Genomic DNA, 16,889 nt, shown 5'->3' with positions numbered 1-16,889 from the left:
GTAACGGTTTTATTGTAAAACGTTTTTTGTGCTTTGTTGACAAGTTTAAGCCTGTTTAACATGTCTGAACCATCAGATAACGATGTTCTATATGTATGAAAGCCAATGTGTCTCCCCATTTAAATATATGTGATATATTTGTGTCATAATGTCCAAACAAAGTAGGGATAATAATGCCATAGATATGATATTGCCCAAGATGATTCCTCTAATGAGGGGAGTAAGCATGGTACTGCATCATCCCCTTCTGTGTCTACACCAGTTTTGCCCACACAAGAGGCCCCTAGTACATCTAGTGCGCCAATACTTATTACCATACAACAATTAATGGCTGTAATGGATAATTCTATTGCATGCATTTTTTTCCAAAATGCCTACTTATCAGAGAAAGCGTGATTGCTCTGTTTTAAACACTGAAGAGCAAGAGGACGCTGATGATATCTGTTCTGACATACCCTCACACCTATCTGAAGGGGCCAGGAGGGAGGTCTTGTCTGAGGGAGAAATTTCAGATTCAGGGAAAATTTCTCAACAAGCAGAACCTGATATTGTAACTTTTAAATTTAAATTTCAACATCTCCATGCACTACTTAAGGAGGTATTATCTACTCTGGATGATTGTGACAATTTGGTCATTCCAGAGAAATTAGGTAAGATGGACAAGTTCCTAGAGGTTCCGGTGCCCCCCGATGTTTTTCCTATACCCAAGCGGGTGGCGGACATAGTAAATAAGGAGTGGGAAAGGCCCGGCATACCTTTTGTCCTCCCCCTATATTTAAGAAATTAGTTCCTATAGTCGACCCCAGAAAGGACTTATAGCATACAGTCCCCAAGGTCGAGGGGGCGGTTTCTACTCTAAACAAACGCACTTCTATTCCTATAGAAGATAGTTGTGCTTTCAAGATCCTATGGATTAAAGGTTAGAGGGTTTGCTTAAAAAGATGTTTGTTCAGCAAGGTTACCTTCTACATCCAATTTCATGCATTGTTCCTGTCACTACAGCTGCGTGTTTCTGGTTCGAAGAACTAGAAAAGTCGCTCAATAAAGAATCTTCGTACGAGGAGGTTTTGTACAGAGTTCAAGCTCTTAAATTGGCTAACTCTTTTTTATTTTAGATGCCGCTTTGCAATTAGCTAGATTAGCGGCGAATAATTCAGGGTTTGCTATCGTGGCGCGCAGAGCGCTTTTGCTTAACATCCCTTTCAAGGGTAAAACACTGTTTGGCCCTGACTTGAAAGAGATTATTTCAGACATCACTGGGGGAAAGGGCCACGCCCTTCCTCTGGATAGGTCTTTTAAGGCTAAAAAGAAGCCAAATTTTTGTCCCTTTCGCAGAAACGGACTAGCCTTTACACCCTCTAAGCAAGAGGGTAATACTTCTCAAACCAAGCCAGCCTGGAGGCCGATGCAAGGCTGGAACAAGGGTAAGCAGGCCAAGTCACCTACCACTGCTACCAAAACAGCATGAAGTGTTGGCCCCCGATCTGGGAAGGATCTGGTGGGGGGCAGACTTTCTCTCTTTGCTCAGGCTGGGGCAAGAGATGTTCAGGATCCTTGGGCGCTAGAAATAGTTTCTCAAGGTTATCTCCTGGAATTCAGGGAACTACCCCCAAGGGGAAGGTTCCACGGGTCTCAATTATCTTCGAACAGGCATTCTTACACTGTGTAGAAGACCTGTTAAGCATGGGAGTGATTCATCCTGTTCCATTAGGAGAACAAGGGATGGGTTTTTACTCCAACCTGTTCATAATTCCCAAAAAAGAGGGAACATTCAGACCTATTTTAGATCTCAAGATTCTAAACAAGTTTCTAAGGGTTTCATCATTCAAAATGGAAACCATTCGAACGATCCTTCCTACCATCCAGGAAGGTCAATTCATGACCACGGTGGACTTAAAGGATGCGTACCTACGTATTCCTATCCACAAGGAACATTTTCGGTTCCTAAGGTTCGCCTTTCTGGACAAGCATTACCTGTGGCACTTCCATTCGGATTAGCCACTGCTCCAAGGATTTTCACAAGGGTACTAGGGTCCCTTCTAGCGGTGCTAAGACCAAGGGGCATTGCAGTAGTACCTTACTTGGACGACATCCTGATTCAAGTGTCGTCTCTGTCAAAAGCAAGGGCTCATACGGACATTGTCCTAGCCTTTCTCAGATCTCACAGGTGGAAAATGAACATAGAAAAAAGTTCTCTGTCCCCGTCAACAAGAGTTCCCTTCTTGGGAACAATAATAGTTTCCTTAGAAATGAAGGTTTTTTTCTGACAGAGGCCAGAAAATCAAAACTTCTAAGCTCTTGTCAGGTACTTCATTCTGTTCTTCTTCCTTCCATAGCGCAGTCCATGGAAGTAATAGGGTTGATGGTTGCGGCAATGGACATAGTTCCTTTTGCACGAATTAATCTAAGACCATTGCACCTGGGCATGCTCAGACAGTGGAATGGGGATTATACAGACTTGTCTCCGACGATACAAGTAGATCAAATAACCAGAGATTCACTCCGTTGGTGGCTGACCCTGGACAACCTGTCACAGGGAATGAGCTTCCGCAGACCAGAATAGGTCATTGTCACGACCGACGCCAGTCTGGTGGGCTGGGGCGCGGTCTGGGAACCCCTGAAAACTCAGGGTCTATGGTTTCGGGAAGACTCTCTTCTCCCGATAAACATAATGGAACTGAGAGCGATATTCAATGCTCTCAAGGCTTGGCCTCGACTAGCAAAGGCCAAATTCATAAGGTTTCAATCAGTCATCATGACGACTGTTACATATATCAACCATCAGGGGGTAACAAGGAGTTCCCTGGCGATGGAGGAGCATCCGGGGGAGTGGGAACTCCATCTGGAAATCTTTGCCCAAATAACTCAATTATGGGGCATTCCAGACTTAGTTCTGATGGCCTCTCGTCAGAACTTCATGGTCCCTTGTTACGGGTCCAAATCCAGGGATCCCAAGGCGACTCTATTGGATACAATAGTAGCACCTTGGATCTTCAACCTAGCTTATGTATTCCCACCGTTTCCTCTCATTCCCAGGCTGGTAGCCAGGATCAATCTGGAGAGGGCTTCGGTGACCTTGATAGTTCCTGTGTGGCCACGCAGGACTTGGTATGCAGACCTGGTGAATGTGTCATCGGCTCCACCATGGAAGCTACCTTTGAGACAGGACCTTCTTATTCAGGGTCCATTCGAACATCCGAATCTGGTTTTCCTCCAACTGACTGCTTGGAGTTTGAACGCTTGATTTTATCAAAGCGTGGGTTTTCAGATTCTGTAATAGATACTCTTATTCAGGCTAGAAAGCCTGTAACTAGAAAAATTTACCATAATATATGGAAAAAATATATCTGTTGGTGTGAATCTAAAGGATTCCCATGGAACAAGATAAAAATTCCTAAGATTCTTTCCTTTCTACAAGAAGGTTTGGAGAAAGGATTTTCTGCGAGTTCTCTGAAGGGACAGATCTCTGCTTTATCTGTTTTACTTCACAAAAGGCTGGCAGCTGTGCCAGACGTTTAAGCGTTTGTTCAGGCTCTGGTTAGAATCAAGCCTGTTTACAGACCTTTGACTCTTCCCTGGAGTCTTAATCTAGTTCTTTCAGTTCTTCAAGGGGTTCCGTTTGAACCCTTACATTCCATAGATATTAAGTTATTATCTTGGAAAGTTTTGTTTTAGGTTGCAATTTCTTCCGCTAGAAGAGTTTCTGAGTTATCTGCTCTGCAGTGTTCTCCGCCCTATCTGGTCCATGCAGATAAGGTGGTTTTTACGTACTGAGCCTGGTTTTCTTCCGAAGGTTGTTTCCAACAAAAATATTAACCAGGAGATAGTTGTACCTTCTTTGTGTCCGAATCCAGTTTCATAGAAGGAACGTTTGTTACACAATTTGGACGTTGTCCGTGCTCTAAAATTCTATTTAGATGCTACAAAGGATTTCAGACAAACATCTTCCTTGTTTGTTGTTTATTCTGGTAAAAGGAGAGGTCAAAAAGCAATTTCTACCTCTCTATCTTTTTGGCTTAAAAGCATCATAAGATTGGCTTATGAGACTGCCGGACGGCAGCCTCCTGAAAGAATCACAGCTCATTCCACTAGGGCCGTGGCTTCCACATGGGCCTTTAAGAACGAGGCTTCTGTTGATCAGATATGTAAGGCAGCGACTTGGTCTTCACTGCGCACTTTTACCAAATTTTACAAATTTGATACTTTTGCTTCTTCTGAGGCTATTTTTGGGAGAAAGGTTTTGCAAACCGTGGTGCCTTCCATCTAGGTGACCTGATTTGCTCCCTCCCATCATCCGTGTCCTAAAGCTTTGGTATTGGTTCCCACAAGTAAGGATGACGCCGTGGACCGGACACACCTATGTTGGAGAAAACAGAATTTATGTTTACCTGATAAATTACTTTCTCCAACGGTGTGTCCGGTCCACGGCCCGCCCTGGTTTTTTTAATCAGGTCTGATGATTTATTTTCTTTAACTACAGTCACCACGGTACCATATGATTTCTCCTATGCAAATATTCCTCCTTTACGTCGGTCGAATGACTGGGGAAGGCGGAGCCTAGGAGGGATCATGTGACCAGCTTTGCTGGGCTCTTTGCCATTTCCTGTTGGGGAGGAGAATATCCCACAAGTAAGGATGACGCCGTGGACCGGACACACCGTTGGAGAAAGTAATTTATCAGGTAAACATAAATTCTGTTTTGCGTACCAAACCTGGGTTTATTCCTAAAGTGGTATCTAATAAGAATATCAATCAAGAGATTGTTGTTCCGTCACTGTGTCCTAAACCTTCTTCAAAGAAGGAACGTCTGTTACACAATCTTGACGTGGTTCGTGCTTTAAAGTTTTATTTATAAGCTACTAAAGATTTTTGTCAAACATCTGCATTGTTTGTTGTCTACTCTGGACAGAGGAAAGGCCAAAAGGCTTCAGCAACTTCTCTTTCTTTTTGGTTAAGAAGTATAATCCGCTTAGCTTATGAGACTGCTGGCCAGCAGCCTCCTGTAAGAATTACAGCTCATTCCACTAGAGCAGTGGCTTCCACATGGGCCTTTAAAAATGAGGCTTCTGTTGAACAGATTTGTAAGGCGGCGACTTGGTCTTCGCTTCATACTTTTTCTAAATTCTACAAATTTGATACTTTTGCTTCTTCGGAGGCTATTTTTGGGAGAAAGGTCTTACAGGCAGTGGTGCCTTCTGTTTAAGCTCCTGTCCCTCCCTTCATCCGTGTCCCATCCCTTCTTGTCCCTCCCTTCATCCGTGTCCTATAGCTTTGGTATTGGTATCCCACAAGTAATGGATGAATCCGTGGACTGGATACACCTTACAAGAGAAAACAAAATTTATGCTTACCTGATAAATTTATTTCTCTTGTGGTGTATCCAGTCCACGGCCCGCCCTGTCATTTTAAGGCAGGTGTTTTTTAATTTTTAAACTACAGTCACCACTGCACCCTATGGTTTCTCCTTTCTCTTGCTTGTCTTCGGTCGAATGACTGGGAGGTGGCAGTTAGGGGAGGAGCTATATAGACAGCTCTGCTGTGGGTGATCCTCTTGCAGCTTCCTGTTGGGAAGGAGACTATCCCACAAGTAATGGATGAATCCGTGGACTGGATACACCACAAGAGAAATAAATTTATCAGGTAAGCATAAATTTTGTTTTTTAAACAATACATTTTTTTTAGTTGACTGTCCCTTTTAAGTCTATATTGAGGCCCGGTTTCCCCTCAGACTACAGAGTGCTTGTCAGAGGGACGTATTTTAGGTATGGTTTGATTCCTTGTCCCTTTTAGTCTGTGTAGTTTCTGCACGCCGGGTTTTTGCCTATTGGGTTAGCTGGCCTTTTAATCTTCCTATAGTTTTTTTTTTCCTGCGCGTTGGGTTAGCGCACATTCGTTCTCCTATGCGCACGTTGGGTTTTTGCTGCACATATTCTCCTTAGTTGTCAGCAGTTTGGCACACATTCGGTTGTAATGTTTGTTTTTCCTGTTTAGTTTTTTCAGCTTTTCGTTGTTCCTGTTAAAGCTGTTTAGAAGGGGGTAAATGGTTTCCATTTCCTCGAGCTTTTTTTAGGGGGTTTATTCGTGTTTTTTGCTTTTACTATATGCTATAATGGAGCAGCAGGATTCTGTGCCTTATTCTACACAAGAAATTGAGTTTCTTGAGCGCCTTTACCATTATCAGGTGTGCTTATTGTAAGAAAGCTGAAGTGCCTTCTCCAGCTCATCTATGTATCTCATGTTTAAATTTGTTAATGCAATCAGACCAAACTAATGCTTTTTCTTTGGGTACTAATGCACCTTCTCTTTGTTCATTACAGGTTAATGTTGAGGTAGTGCCTCCTGCAATAATTTTTTTTTTTTTAATTATTATTTTTTTAATCAAGGTTGCAGTTTCTGAAGCATTAGCTGCTCTCCTGCCTTCAAACAAGTGTAAAAGATCAGTTCAGATTTTATCTTGTACAAGTGCTATGTGCTCTGAGACCAGGGATACTTTTATGTCTTCAGAGGGTTTCTTCTGGGGATGAAGATTCCTCATCTGAAGTTGAACCGGATATTTCCTCTTTTTTTTTTTATTTAAAGTTGAACATGTTCGTTCGTTCTCTTTTAAAAGCGATCCTAGTTATCTTAGAGGTTAAAGATTCTAAAGTTTCTGATGATAAACCTTGTAATTGTTTAAATTCAGTTTTTAGGACTGTTTTAATCTTCCTGAGGTTTTCCCTGTACCTGATACTGTCTCTGACAGTATCTAAGCAAGGTATGTATTTTACTCCATCTGCAAGGTTTAAAAAGTTATATCCTGTTCCTGCTGCTAACCTAGATTTATGGGAAACAGTTCACAATGTGGATGGGGCCGCTTTCACTCTTGCTAAGCGTACTACTATTCCTTTGGAAGACGGTACTTCTTTTTAGGACCCTTTAGACAGAAAGCTAGAATCTTTTCATAGAAGGGCCTTTTTACAGGTTATATTCTTAAACCAGCTATTTCTATTATTGACATTAGCTGCTGCTTCTACTTACTGGTTGTCTAGTCTTTCAGAGCAGTATTCTGATGACCCTGTTGGTGCAAATCTATTGGGTTTGCTTCAGATTGACAATTCTTTTATTTGTGATGCTGTCTTTTGATATTATGAAGTTTAATGTCAATTGGATGTTGTTGGCAATTCTGGCAGGAGGGCCTTGTGGATTAAATCCTCGTCTGCTAATATGGTGTCTAAATCTAGATTATTTGGTTCTAATTTGTATTCTACTATTTCCACAATTACTGGAGTTAAAAGGGCTTTTCTTCTTCAAGACAAAAAGTCTAAAGGGAAATCCAAATCTTCCAATCATTTGTTCCTTTAGTCAGAATAATGAACAGAAAACTAAATCCCCCTTTGCTCAAATGCAAGGTTCCTCTGGTTCGATCTGGAGACCTAATGCTAAATGGAAAAAGTCAAAGCAAGGACAGAAATCTTTCCTTTCTTCCAAAACTTTGTGAAGGTGCACCCCTCAATCTAAAAGTTCTGGTAGGGAACAGATTAAGCCTTTTACAGGAGGCTTGGTTTGTCTGTTCCTTGGGTTCAGAATATTGTTTCTCAGAGATATCGAAGAGGATTCAGAACAAGGCCTCCCAGAGTTTTTTTTTTTTTTTTTTTTTTTTTTTTTTTCTGTCCAATGTTCCAAGGAATTCTGTAAAAGCTCAAGCTTTTCTTTAGTCTGTCTCAGATCTGGAAGATTTGGGAGTGATTGTTCCAGTTCCTTTGCTGGAACAGGGGATGGAATTTTTATTCTAATCTCTTTATTGTTCCAAAGAAGGAAGGTACTTTCAGACTAGTTCTGGATCTAAGGGCTCTGAAAGATTAAATCCTTACAAATTTTGTTCAGAGTGGAAACGATCAGGACTATTTTGTGTCTTGTTCAGCAAGGTAAGTTTATGTCCACAGTAGATTTAAAGGATACTTACCTTCATGATCCAATTCACACAGAACATTATCAGTTTCTGATGTTTGCATTTCTGGACAAGCATTTTCAGTTTGTTGCTCTACCATTTTTATTCTGGCGACAGCTCCAAGAATATTTACAAAGGTTCTGGGTGCCCTTTAAACAACTTTTCAATTGACTTTTATCATCAAATTAGCGTTGTTCTCTTGCTATTCTTAGTTGAAAGCTAAACTTAGGTAGGCTTATATGCTAATTTCTAATACCTTGAAGGCTGCCTCTTATCTGAATGCATTTGATAGGTTTTCATTGCTAGAGGTCATTAGTTTGTGTGCCATATAGATAATAACATTGTTAGTAGAATGCAATGATTGGCTAAAATGCAAGTCTGTCAAAAGAACTTAGAAAAGCAGGCAGTTTGCAGAGGCTTAGATACAAAGTAATCACAGAGGCAAAAAGTGTATTATAACTGTGTTGGTTATGCGAAACTGGGGAATGGGTAATAATTTTTTTTTAAACAACAAAAATTCTGGTGTTGACTGTCCCTTTAACCTGGCATTTTGGCATGGCTGCATTTTATTAAAGGGACATGAAACTCAAATAATAATAAAAAAAGTATCTTAAAATAACCATGTTTGGTTACGCAAAACTGGAGAATGGGTAAGGTAATAAAGGGATTATATATCTTTTTAAACAATAACAATTCTGGAGTAGGCTGTCCTTTTCAAGATTGGTGTCAGCTTGCTTCCTTTTTCTTTCCTCACTTGATTGACTATACGTTGAACTGAGGTGTTTTTTTATAGCGCTCCTCTGTGGTTTGGGAGGCTTTGCCTCCTCTTAGTAGTAGAGAAGAGTAATTCTCAAGAGTTAAGGGTCTTGGACTCTCACCACCATGAAATTCATTTATCAGGTGAACATAACAATTTTTTTTTAATACCTTGTAAATAATCACCCACAAAAAGAAGCAGATGGTTCAGCCAGTGGGTGGCTTTAATAAGTCTGGATGCAGTTTCTGATTTGCTCATCCACCTGTATCCTATTGTGGGGATGGCACCAGGAGTGAACCAAACTCTTTACCTTTAGGCTATTAAATCTTATTTACAAGACTTTGATAAAGCAAGGAAGGGAGATGTGAGTTAGAAATTATAGTGCTCTACATCTGTACTGCAGTTTGGTTTTTAACTTATATCCCTTTAATATACTATTCTCATTATGGTACTACCTCTACCATATAGATTGGTGTTCTGTGTTTTTAGGTTTTCATATTTTCTCTGCAAAACTAACATTTATTTGTAACTCTTTCAGTTAATTTCCAGGCCCTGATTATCACCATGGCAGTGGTAGGCGGGATCATTATTATTTCTGTGTTGGCATGCTGCTGTTTCTGCTGCAGGAAAAAGAAAAACAGAAAGTAAGTATCCTGTTTCCATGTTACATTAAAGCTGCCTTAAATTAATTTTCAAAATGCTAATGTCTGTTTATGCCATCCAGTGAAACAGATTGTGCTCTTAAAGGGGCACTGTGCACTTAGAAGGGATTTGCTGAGTGAAAGCTTGCATTACAAATAAATAAAAGATTGGATAAACCATAAAAATACATGTAATTAGATGGTGATTTTTACTTTAGAAACTTAATTTGTAGCGTGTTTGAGGCAGAGAAAAGGGCAGAGCTAATACCAAGATGAGCACTCCCCCAAAAGCCAATCCGGTATGTGATATGCAAAATGAATTGTCTAAATATACAGAAAGCACACACAAAACACATTGTATGTTTTAGATCTATCTTTGTATTTGTGTTAACCATCCGCTTGCCAAATAACACATATAATTAGGGTCACATACCAAGAATAGGGTGGAATAAAAGGACAGGCAGAATATGATGCATCCGTAAGGACTTTCTTCTCCTCTGTTTTAAAAAAATGACTTTTCGAGGTAAGCATCTTGCTTTACACTGAAACGGGCTGTCTGCTACATAAATCAGTTCAGCAGCTGCTGGTTACTACTTCCGCTTGAGCGAGTACAGACCCAAGTACACAGTAGGGAAGGGTTTCTCTGTTTGTGTTGCAGTATTTAGCAGTATTCTAGCTATAAACAAGCTTCTCTAACGCTGATGTTATCTAGGAACTACGCATGTGCAGTGCATACTGAAGCACAGAGAGCGAGCAGGGCACATTGAATACAAGATTTACTGACTTATTCTTTGGTAGAGTTGGGGTTTGGCTAGAGGGATACAGTTTGATACATTTTTATTGAAAAAAATAAATAGAAGCTATTTACAAAAATCAAACCCAGGTGTACCATGTTAGCTTAAAGTGAATGTAAATTTTGATGCTAAAGTGCTCGGTTTTTAAAAATTCGATTAAAAACAGGGGCACTTTAATTCATAAAAATTTACATTTCTCTCGTGAAAAAATACTAACCTTTTAAACTTGACAGCCGCTCCAGCTTCCCCGGGTCGTCGCAAGACATTTGACGTCAGAAATGTTGGATTGGTCATCCTCCAATCACGGTTTAGAGAAGCTGCCTTCAATGTTTAAGAAATTAGCATATGAACCTCCTAGGTTTAGCTTTCAACTAAGAATACCAAGAGAACAAAGCAAAATTGGTGATAAAAGTAAATTGGGAAATGGTTTCAAATTTACATTCCTTATCTGATTCATGAAAGTTCATTTTGGACTAGACTGTCCCTTTAACGACTGTTCCTACAAATTTATTTCACAGGATGATGAGAGTACACAAGGTCATCACAAGTGGGATTACACACTAGGAGGAAAAACATCCCTATATCCCTCATACTTTTCCTGTCAGATTTGGACACTGGGAATCGGGTTTTATCGCTTACCAGTAGTGCTGGTGCGCAAATGGTTAACATTTGCATGAACATTTAGGTGCGGTAGCCATCTTTGTCGTGTTGGGAGTAACTTTGCAGAGGTAGTGGAGTTGGTGAGGTACTCTGATAATGTCAGAGCTTGTGGCTATTTGACAGTACTGCTAATTTCATTTTAGGGCTATTTATATCTTCAGTGTACCTCTCTGTATACCCTGCCATAATTTTCCTAGTTTTACATTGTGCCTTAACTATTGCTGAATTTATTGTTCCTCTCAAGGGTTTACATCTGTTCTGTGTTCCTTTATACTGTTTTTCTGTTTTTGCTATCTATTCAGACATAACAGCAGCTTTTCCTAACTGTTCTAACTAATCCTATTAAGCAAATTGGAACAGCTCGTATTTCTGGACCATCAGCTGATCTTTTGGAGCTGCGATCTACTGATCATTTAACCTAGGGGTCGACACATCTTTTCAAAATTTAGGAGCTGGTAAGAATATTTAGGAGCCAGACAGTGGAAGTGAAAGTAAAAATGCTTATAATTCTCTGGTTCTTTGAGCAAGTTTTTCTCTGAAATTACCGGTAGTGGAGGTGTTAAAGCTCTGGTATGTAGGGATGTTTTTTACTTCCTCCAAAGTAGACTGGAGTGTAATCCCACATGTGATAAATTAATCGGGTAAGCTTATTTTTATTTTTTCTTGGGGGTGGACATAGTGTGATATTTATATAGTAATTTATTTTAATGCAGCAGAGAGAATGACTTTGCCTCTATTTTGAAGGCAAATTGATTTGGGACTTAAACCATGATATATCTGCTTTTTCTCCAACATAGGTGTGTCCGGTCCACGGCGTCATCCTTACTTGTGGGATATTCTCTTCCCCAACAGGAAATGGCAAAGAGCCCAGCAAAGCTGGTCACATGATCCCTCCTAGGCTCCGCCTACCCCAGTCATTCTCTTTGCCGTTGTACAGGCAACATCTCCACGGAGATGGCTTAGAGTTTTTTAGTGTTTAACTGTAGTTTTTATTATTCAATCAAGAGTTTGTTATTTTGAAATAGTGCTGGTATGTACTATTTACTCAGAAACAGAAAAGAGATGAAGATTTCTGTTTGTATGAGGAAAATGATTTTAGCAACCGTCACTAAAATCCATGGCTGTTCCACACAGGACTGTTGAGAGCAATTAACTTCAGTTGGGGGAACAGTGAGCAGTCTCTTGCTGCTTGAGGTATGACACATTCTAACAAGACGATGTAATGCTGGAAGCTGTCATTTTCCCTCTGGGATCCGGTAAGCCATGTTTATTACGATTGTAAATAAGGGCTTCAAAAAAGGGCTTATTAAGACTGTAGACTTTTTTTGGGCTAAATCGATTGATTATTAACACATATTTAGCCTTGAGGAATCATTTTATCTGGGTATTTTGATATAATAATATCGGCAGGCACTGTTTTAGACACCTTATTCTTTAGGGGCTTTCCCAAAGCATAGGCAGAGCCTCATTTTCGCGCCGGTGTTGCGCACTTGTTTTTGAGAGGCATGGCATGCAGTCGCATGTGAGAGGAGCTCTGATACTTAGAAAAGACTTTCTGAAGGCGTCATTTGGTATCGTATTCCCCTTGGGGCTTGGTTGGGTCTCAGCAAAGCAGATACCAGGGACTGTAAAGGGGTTAAAGTTCAAAACGGCTCCGGTTCCGTTATTTTAAGGGTTAAAGCTTCCAAATTTGGTGTGCAATACTTTAAGGCTTTAAGACACTGTGGTGAAAATTTGGTGAATTTTGTACAATTCCTTCATGTTTTTTCGCATTTGCAGTAATAAAGTGTGTTCAGTTTAAAATTTAAAGTGACAGTAACGGTTTTATTTTAAAACGTTTTTTGTACTTGTTATCAAGTTTATGCCTGTTTAACATGTCTGAACTACCAGATAGACTGTGTTCTGAATGTGGGGAAGCCAGAATTCCTATTCATTTAAATAAATGTGATTTATGTGACAATGACAATGATGCCCAAGATGATTCCTCAAGTGAGGGGAGTAAGCATGGTACTGCATCATTCCCTCCTTCGTCTACACGAGTCTTGCCCACTCAGGAGGCCCCTAGTACATCTAGCGCGCCAATACTCCTTACTATGCAACAATTAACGGCTGTAATGGATAATTCTGTCAAAAACATTTTAGCCAAAATGAACACTTATCAGCGTAAGCGCGACTGCTCTGTTTTAGATACTGAAGAGCATGACGACGCTGATATTAATATTTCTGAAGGGCCCCTAACTCAGTCTGATGGGGCCAGGGAGGTTTTGTCTGAGGGAGAAATTACTGATTCAGGGAACATTTCTCAACAAGCTGAACCTGATGTGATTGCATTTAAATTTAAGTTGGAACATCTCCGCATTCTGCTTAAGGAGGTATTATCCACTCTGGAGGATTGTGACAAGTTGGTCATCCCAGAGAAACTATGTAAAATGGACAAGTTCCTAGAGGTGCCGGGGCTCCCAGAAGCTTTTCCTATACCCAAGCGGGTGGCGGACATTGTTAATAAAGAATGGGAAAGGCCCGGTATTCCTTTCGTCCCTCCCCCCATATTTAAAAAATTGTTTCCTATGGTCGACCCCAGAAAGGACTTATGGCAGACAGTCCCCAAGGTCGAGGGAGCGGTTTCCACTTTAAACAAACGCACCACTATACCCATAGAGGATAGTTGTGCTTTCAAAGATCCTATGGATAAAAAATTAGAAGGTTTGCTTAAAAAGATGTTTGTTCAGCAGGGTTTCCTTCTACAACCAATTTCATGCATTGTCCCTGTCGCTACAGCCGCATGTTTCTGGTTCGATGAGCTGATAAAGGCGGTCGACAGTGATTCTCCTCCTTATGAGGAGATTATGGACAGAATCAATGCTCTCAAATTGGCTAATTCTTTCACCCTAGACGCCACTTTGCAATTGGCTAGGTTAGCGGCTAAGAATTCTGGGTTTGCTATTGTGGCGCGCAGAGCGCTTTGGTTGAAATCTTGGTCGGCTGATGCGTCTTCCAAGAACAAGCTACTTAACATTCCTTTCAAGGGGAAAACGCTGTTTGGCCCTGACTTGAAAGAGATTATCTCGGATATCACTGGGGGTAAGGGCCACGCCCTTCCTCAGGATCGGCCTTTCAAGGCAAAAAATAAACCTAATTTTCGTCCCTTTCGTAGAAACGGACCAGCCCAAAGTGCTACGTCCTCTAAGCAAGAGGGTAATACTTCTCAAGCCAAGCCAGCTTGGAGACCAATGCAAGGCTGGAACAAGGGAAAGCAGGCCAAGAAACCTGCCACTGCTACCAAGACAGCATGAAATGTTGGCCCCCGATCCGGGACCGGATCTGGTGGGGGGCAGACTCTCTCTCTTCGCTCAGGCTTGGGCAAGAGATGTTCTGGATCCTTGGGCGCTAGAAATAGTCTCCCAAGGTTATCTTCTGGAATTCAAGGGACTTCCCCCAAGGGGGAGGTTCCACAGGTCTCAGTTGTCTTCAGACCACATAAAAAGACAGGCATTCTTACATTGTGTAGAAGACCTGTTAAAAATGGGAGTGATTCATCCCGTTCCATTAAGAGAACAAGGGATGGGGTTCTACTCCAATCTGTTTATAGTTCCCAAAAAAGAGGGAACGTTCAGTCCAATCTTAGATCTCAAGATCTTAAACAAGTTTCTCAAGGTTCCATCGTTCAAGATGGAAACCATTCGAACTATTCTTCCTTCCATCCAGGAAGGTCAATTCATGACCACGGTGGATTTAAAGGATGCGTATCTACATATTCCTATCCACAAGGAACATCATCGGTTCCTGAGGTTCGCATTCCTGGACAAACATTACCAGTTCGTGGCGCTTCCTTTCGGATTAGCCACTGCTCCAAGGATTTTCACAAAGGTACTAGGGTCCCTTCTAGCTGTGCTAAGACCAAGGGGCATTGCTGTAGTACCTTACTTGGACGACATTCTGATTCAAGCGTCGTCCCTTCCTCAAGCAAAGGCTCACACGGACATTGTCCTGGCCTTTCTCAGATCTCACGGATGGAAAGTGAACGTGGAAAAGAGTTCTCTATCTCCGTCAACAAGGGTTCCCTTCTTGGGAACAATAATAGACTCCTTAGAAATGAGGATTTTTCTGACAGAGGCCAGAAAAACAAAACTTCTAGACTCTTGTCGGATACTTCATTCCGTTCCTCTTCCTTCCATAGCTCAGTGCATGGAAGTGATCGGGTTGATGGTAGCGGCAATGGACATAGTTCCTTTTGCACGCATTCATCTAAGACCATTACAACTGTGCATGCTCAGTCAGTGGAATGGGGACTATACAGACTTGTCTCCGAAGATACAAGTAAATCAGAGGACCAGAGACTCACTCCGTTGGTGGCTGTCCCTGGACAACCTGTCACGAGGGATGACATTCCGCAGACCAGAGTGGGTCATTGTCACGACCGACGCCAGTCTGATGGGCTGGGGCGCGGTCTGGGGATCCCTGAAAGCTCAGGGTCTTTGATCTCGGGAAGAATCTCTTCTACCGATAAATATTCTGGAACTGAGAGCGATATTCAATGCTCTCAAGGCTTGGCCTCAGCTAGCGAGGGCCAAGTTCATACGGTTTCAATCAGACAACATGACAACTGTTGCGTACATCAACCATCAGGGGGGAACAAGGAGTTCCCTGGCGATGGAAGAAGTGACCAAAATCATTCTATGGGCGGAGTCTCACTCCTGCCACCTGTCTGCTATCCACATCCCAGGAGTGGAAAATTGGGAAGCGGATTTTTCTGAGTCGTCAGACATTGCATCCGGGGGAGTGGGAACTCCATCCGGAAATCTTTGCCCAAGTCACTCAGCTGTGGGGCATTCCAGACATGGATCTGATGGCCTCTCGTCAGAACTTCAAAGTTCCTTGCTACGGGTCCAGATCCAGGGATCCCAAGGCGGCTCTAGTGGATGCACTAGTAGCACCTTGGACCTTCAAACTAGCTTATGTGTTCCCGCCGTTTCCTCTCATCCCCAGGCTGGTAGCCAGGATCAATCAGGAGAGGGCGTCGGTGATTTTGATAGCTCCTGCGTGGCCACGCAGGACTTGGTATGCAGATCTGGTGAATATGTCATCGGCTCCTCCTTGGAAGCTACCTTTGAGACGAGACCTTCTTGTTCAGGGTCCGTTCGAACATCCGAATCTGGTTTCACTCCAGCTGACTGCTTGGAGATTGAACGCTTGATCTTATCGAAGCGAGGGTTCTCAGATTCTGTTATCGATACTCTTGTTCAGGCCAGAAAGCCTGTAACTAGAAAGATTTACCACAAAATTTGGAAAAAATATATCTGTTGGTGTGAATCTAAAGGATTCCCTTGGGACAAGGTTAAGATTCCTAGGATTCTATCCTTCCTTCAAGAAGGATTGGAAAAAGGATTATCTGCAAGTTCCCTGAAGGGACAGATTTCTGCCTTGTCTGTGTTACTTCACAAAAAGCTGGCCGCTGTGCCAGATGTTCAAGCCTTTGTTCAGGCTCTGGTTAGAATTAAGCCTGTTTACAAACCTTTGACTCCTCCTTGGAGTCTCAATTTAGTTCTTTCAGTTCTTCAGGGGGTTCCGTTTGAACCCTTGCATTCCGTTGATATTAAGTTATTATCTTGGAAAGTTTTGTTTTTAGTTGCAATTTCTTCTGCTAGAAGAGTTTCAGAATTATCTGCTCTGCAGTGTTCTCCTCCTTATCTGGTGTTCCATGCAGATAAGGTGGTTTTACGTACTAAACCTGGTTTTCTTCCAAAAGTTGTTTCTAACAAAAACATTAACCAGGAGATTATCGTACCTTCTCTGTGTCCGAAACCAGTTTCAAAGAAGGAACGTTTGTTGCACAATTTGGATGTTGTTCGCGCTCTAAAATTCTATTTAGATGCTACAAAGGATTTTAGACAAACATCTTCCTTGTTTGTTGTTTATTCCGGTAAAAGGAGAGGTCAAAAAGCAACTTCTACCTCTCTCTCTTTTTGGATTAAAAGCATCATCAGATTGGCTTACGAGACTGCCGGACGGCAGCCTCCCGAAAGAATCACAGCTCATTCCACTAGGGCTGTGGCTTCCACATGGGCCTTCAAGAACGAGGCTTCTGTTGATCAGATATGTAGGGCAGCGAC

The 16,889-nt window shown here is 41.7% G+C and overlaps 1 protein-coding gene across 1 annotated transcript in view; it reads left to right on the top strand.

Annotated features, from left to right (window-relative positions):
- Positions 1-16,889, top strand: part of PTTG1IP (PTTG1 interacting protein) — a 193,987-nt gene that overhangs the window by 121,289 nt on the left and 55,809 nt on the right. Inside the window, exon 4 of the mRNA XM_053698766.1 lies at positions 9,223-9,328. Coding sequence (XP_053554741.1) covers positions 9,223-9,328 — 106 coding nt within the window. The remainder of the gene's footprint in view (positions 1-9,222; positions 9,329-16,889) is intronic.

This window comes from Bombina bombina, chromosome 1 (genome assembly GCF_027579735.1).
Source record: "Bombina bombina isolate aBomBom1 chromosome 1, aBomBom1.pri, whole genome shotgun sequence".
Classification (NCBI taxonomy): domain Eukaryota; kingdom Metazoa; phylum Chordata; class Amphibia; order Anura; family Bombinatoridae; genus Bombina; species Bombina bombina.
The sequence above is the reverse complement of the archived record's forward strand: the minus strand, read 5'-3'. Positions and strand labels throughout refer to the sequence as shown.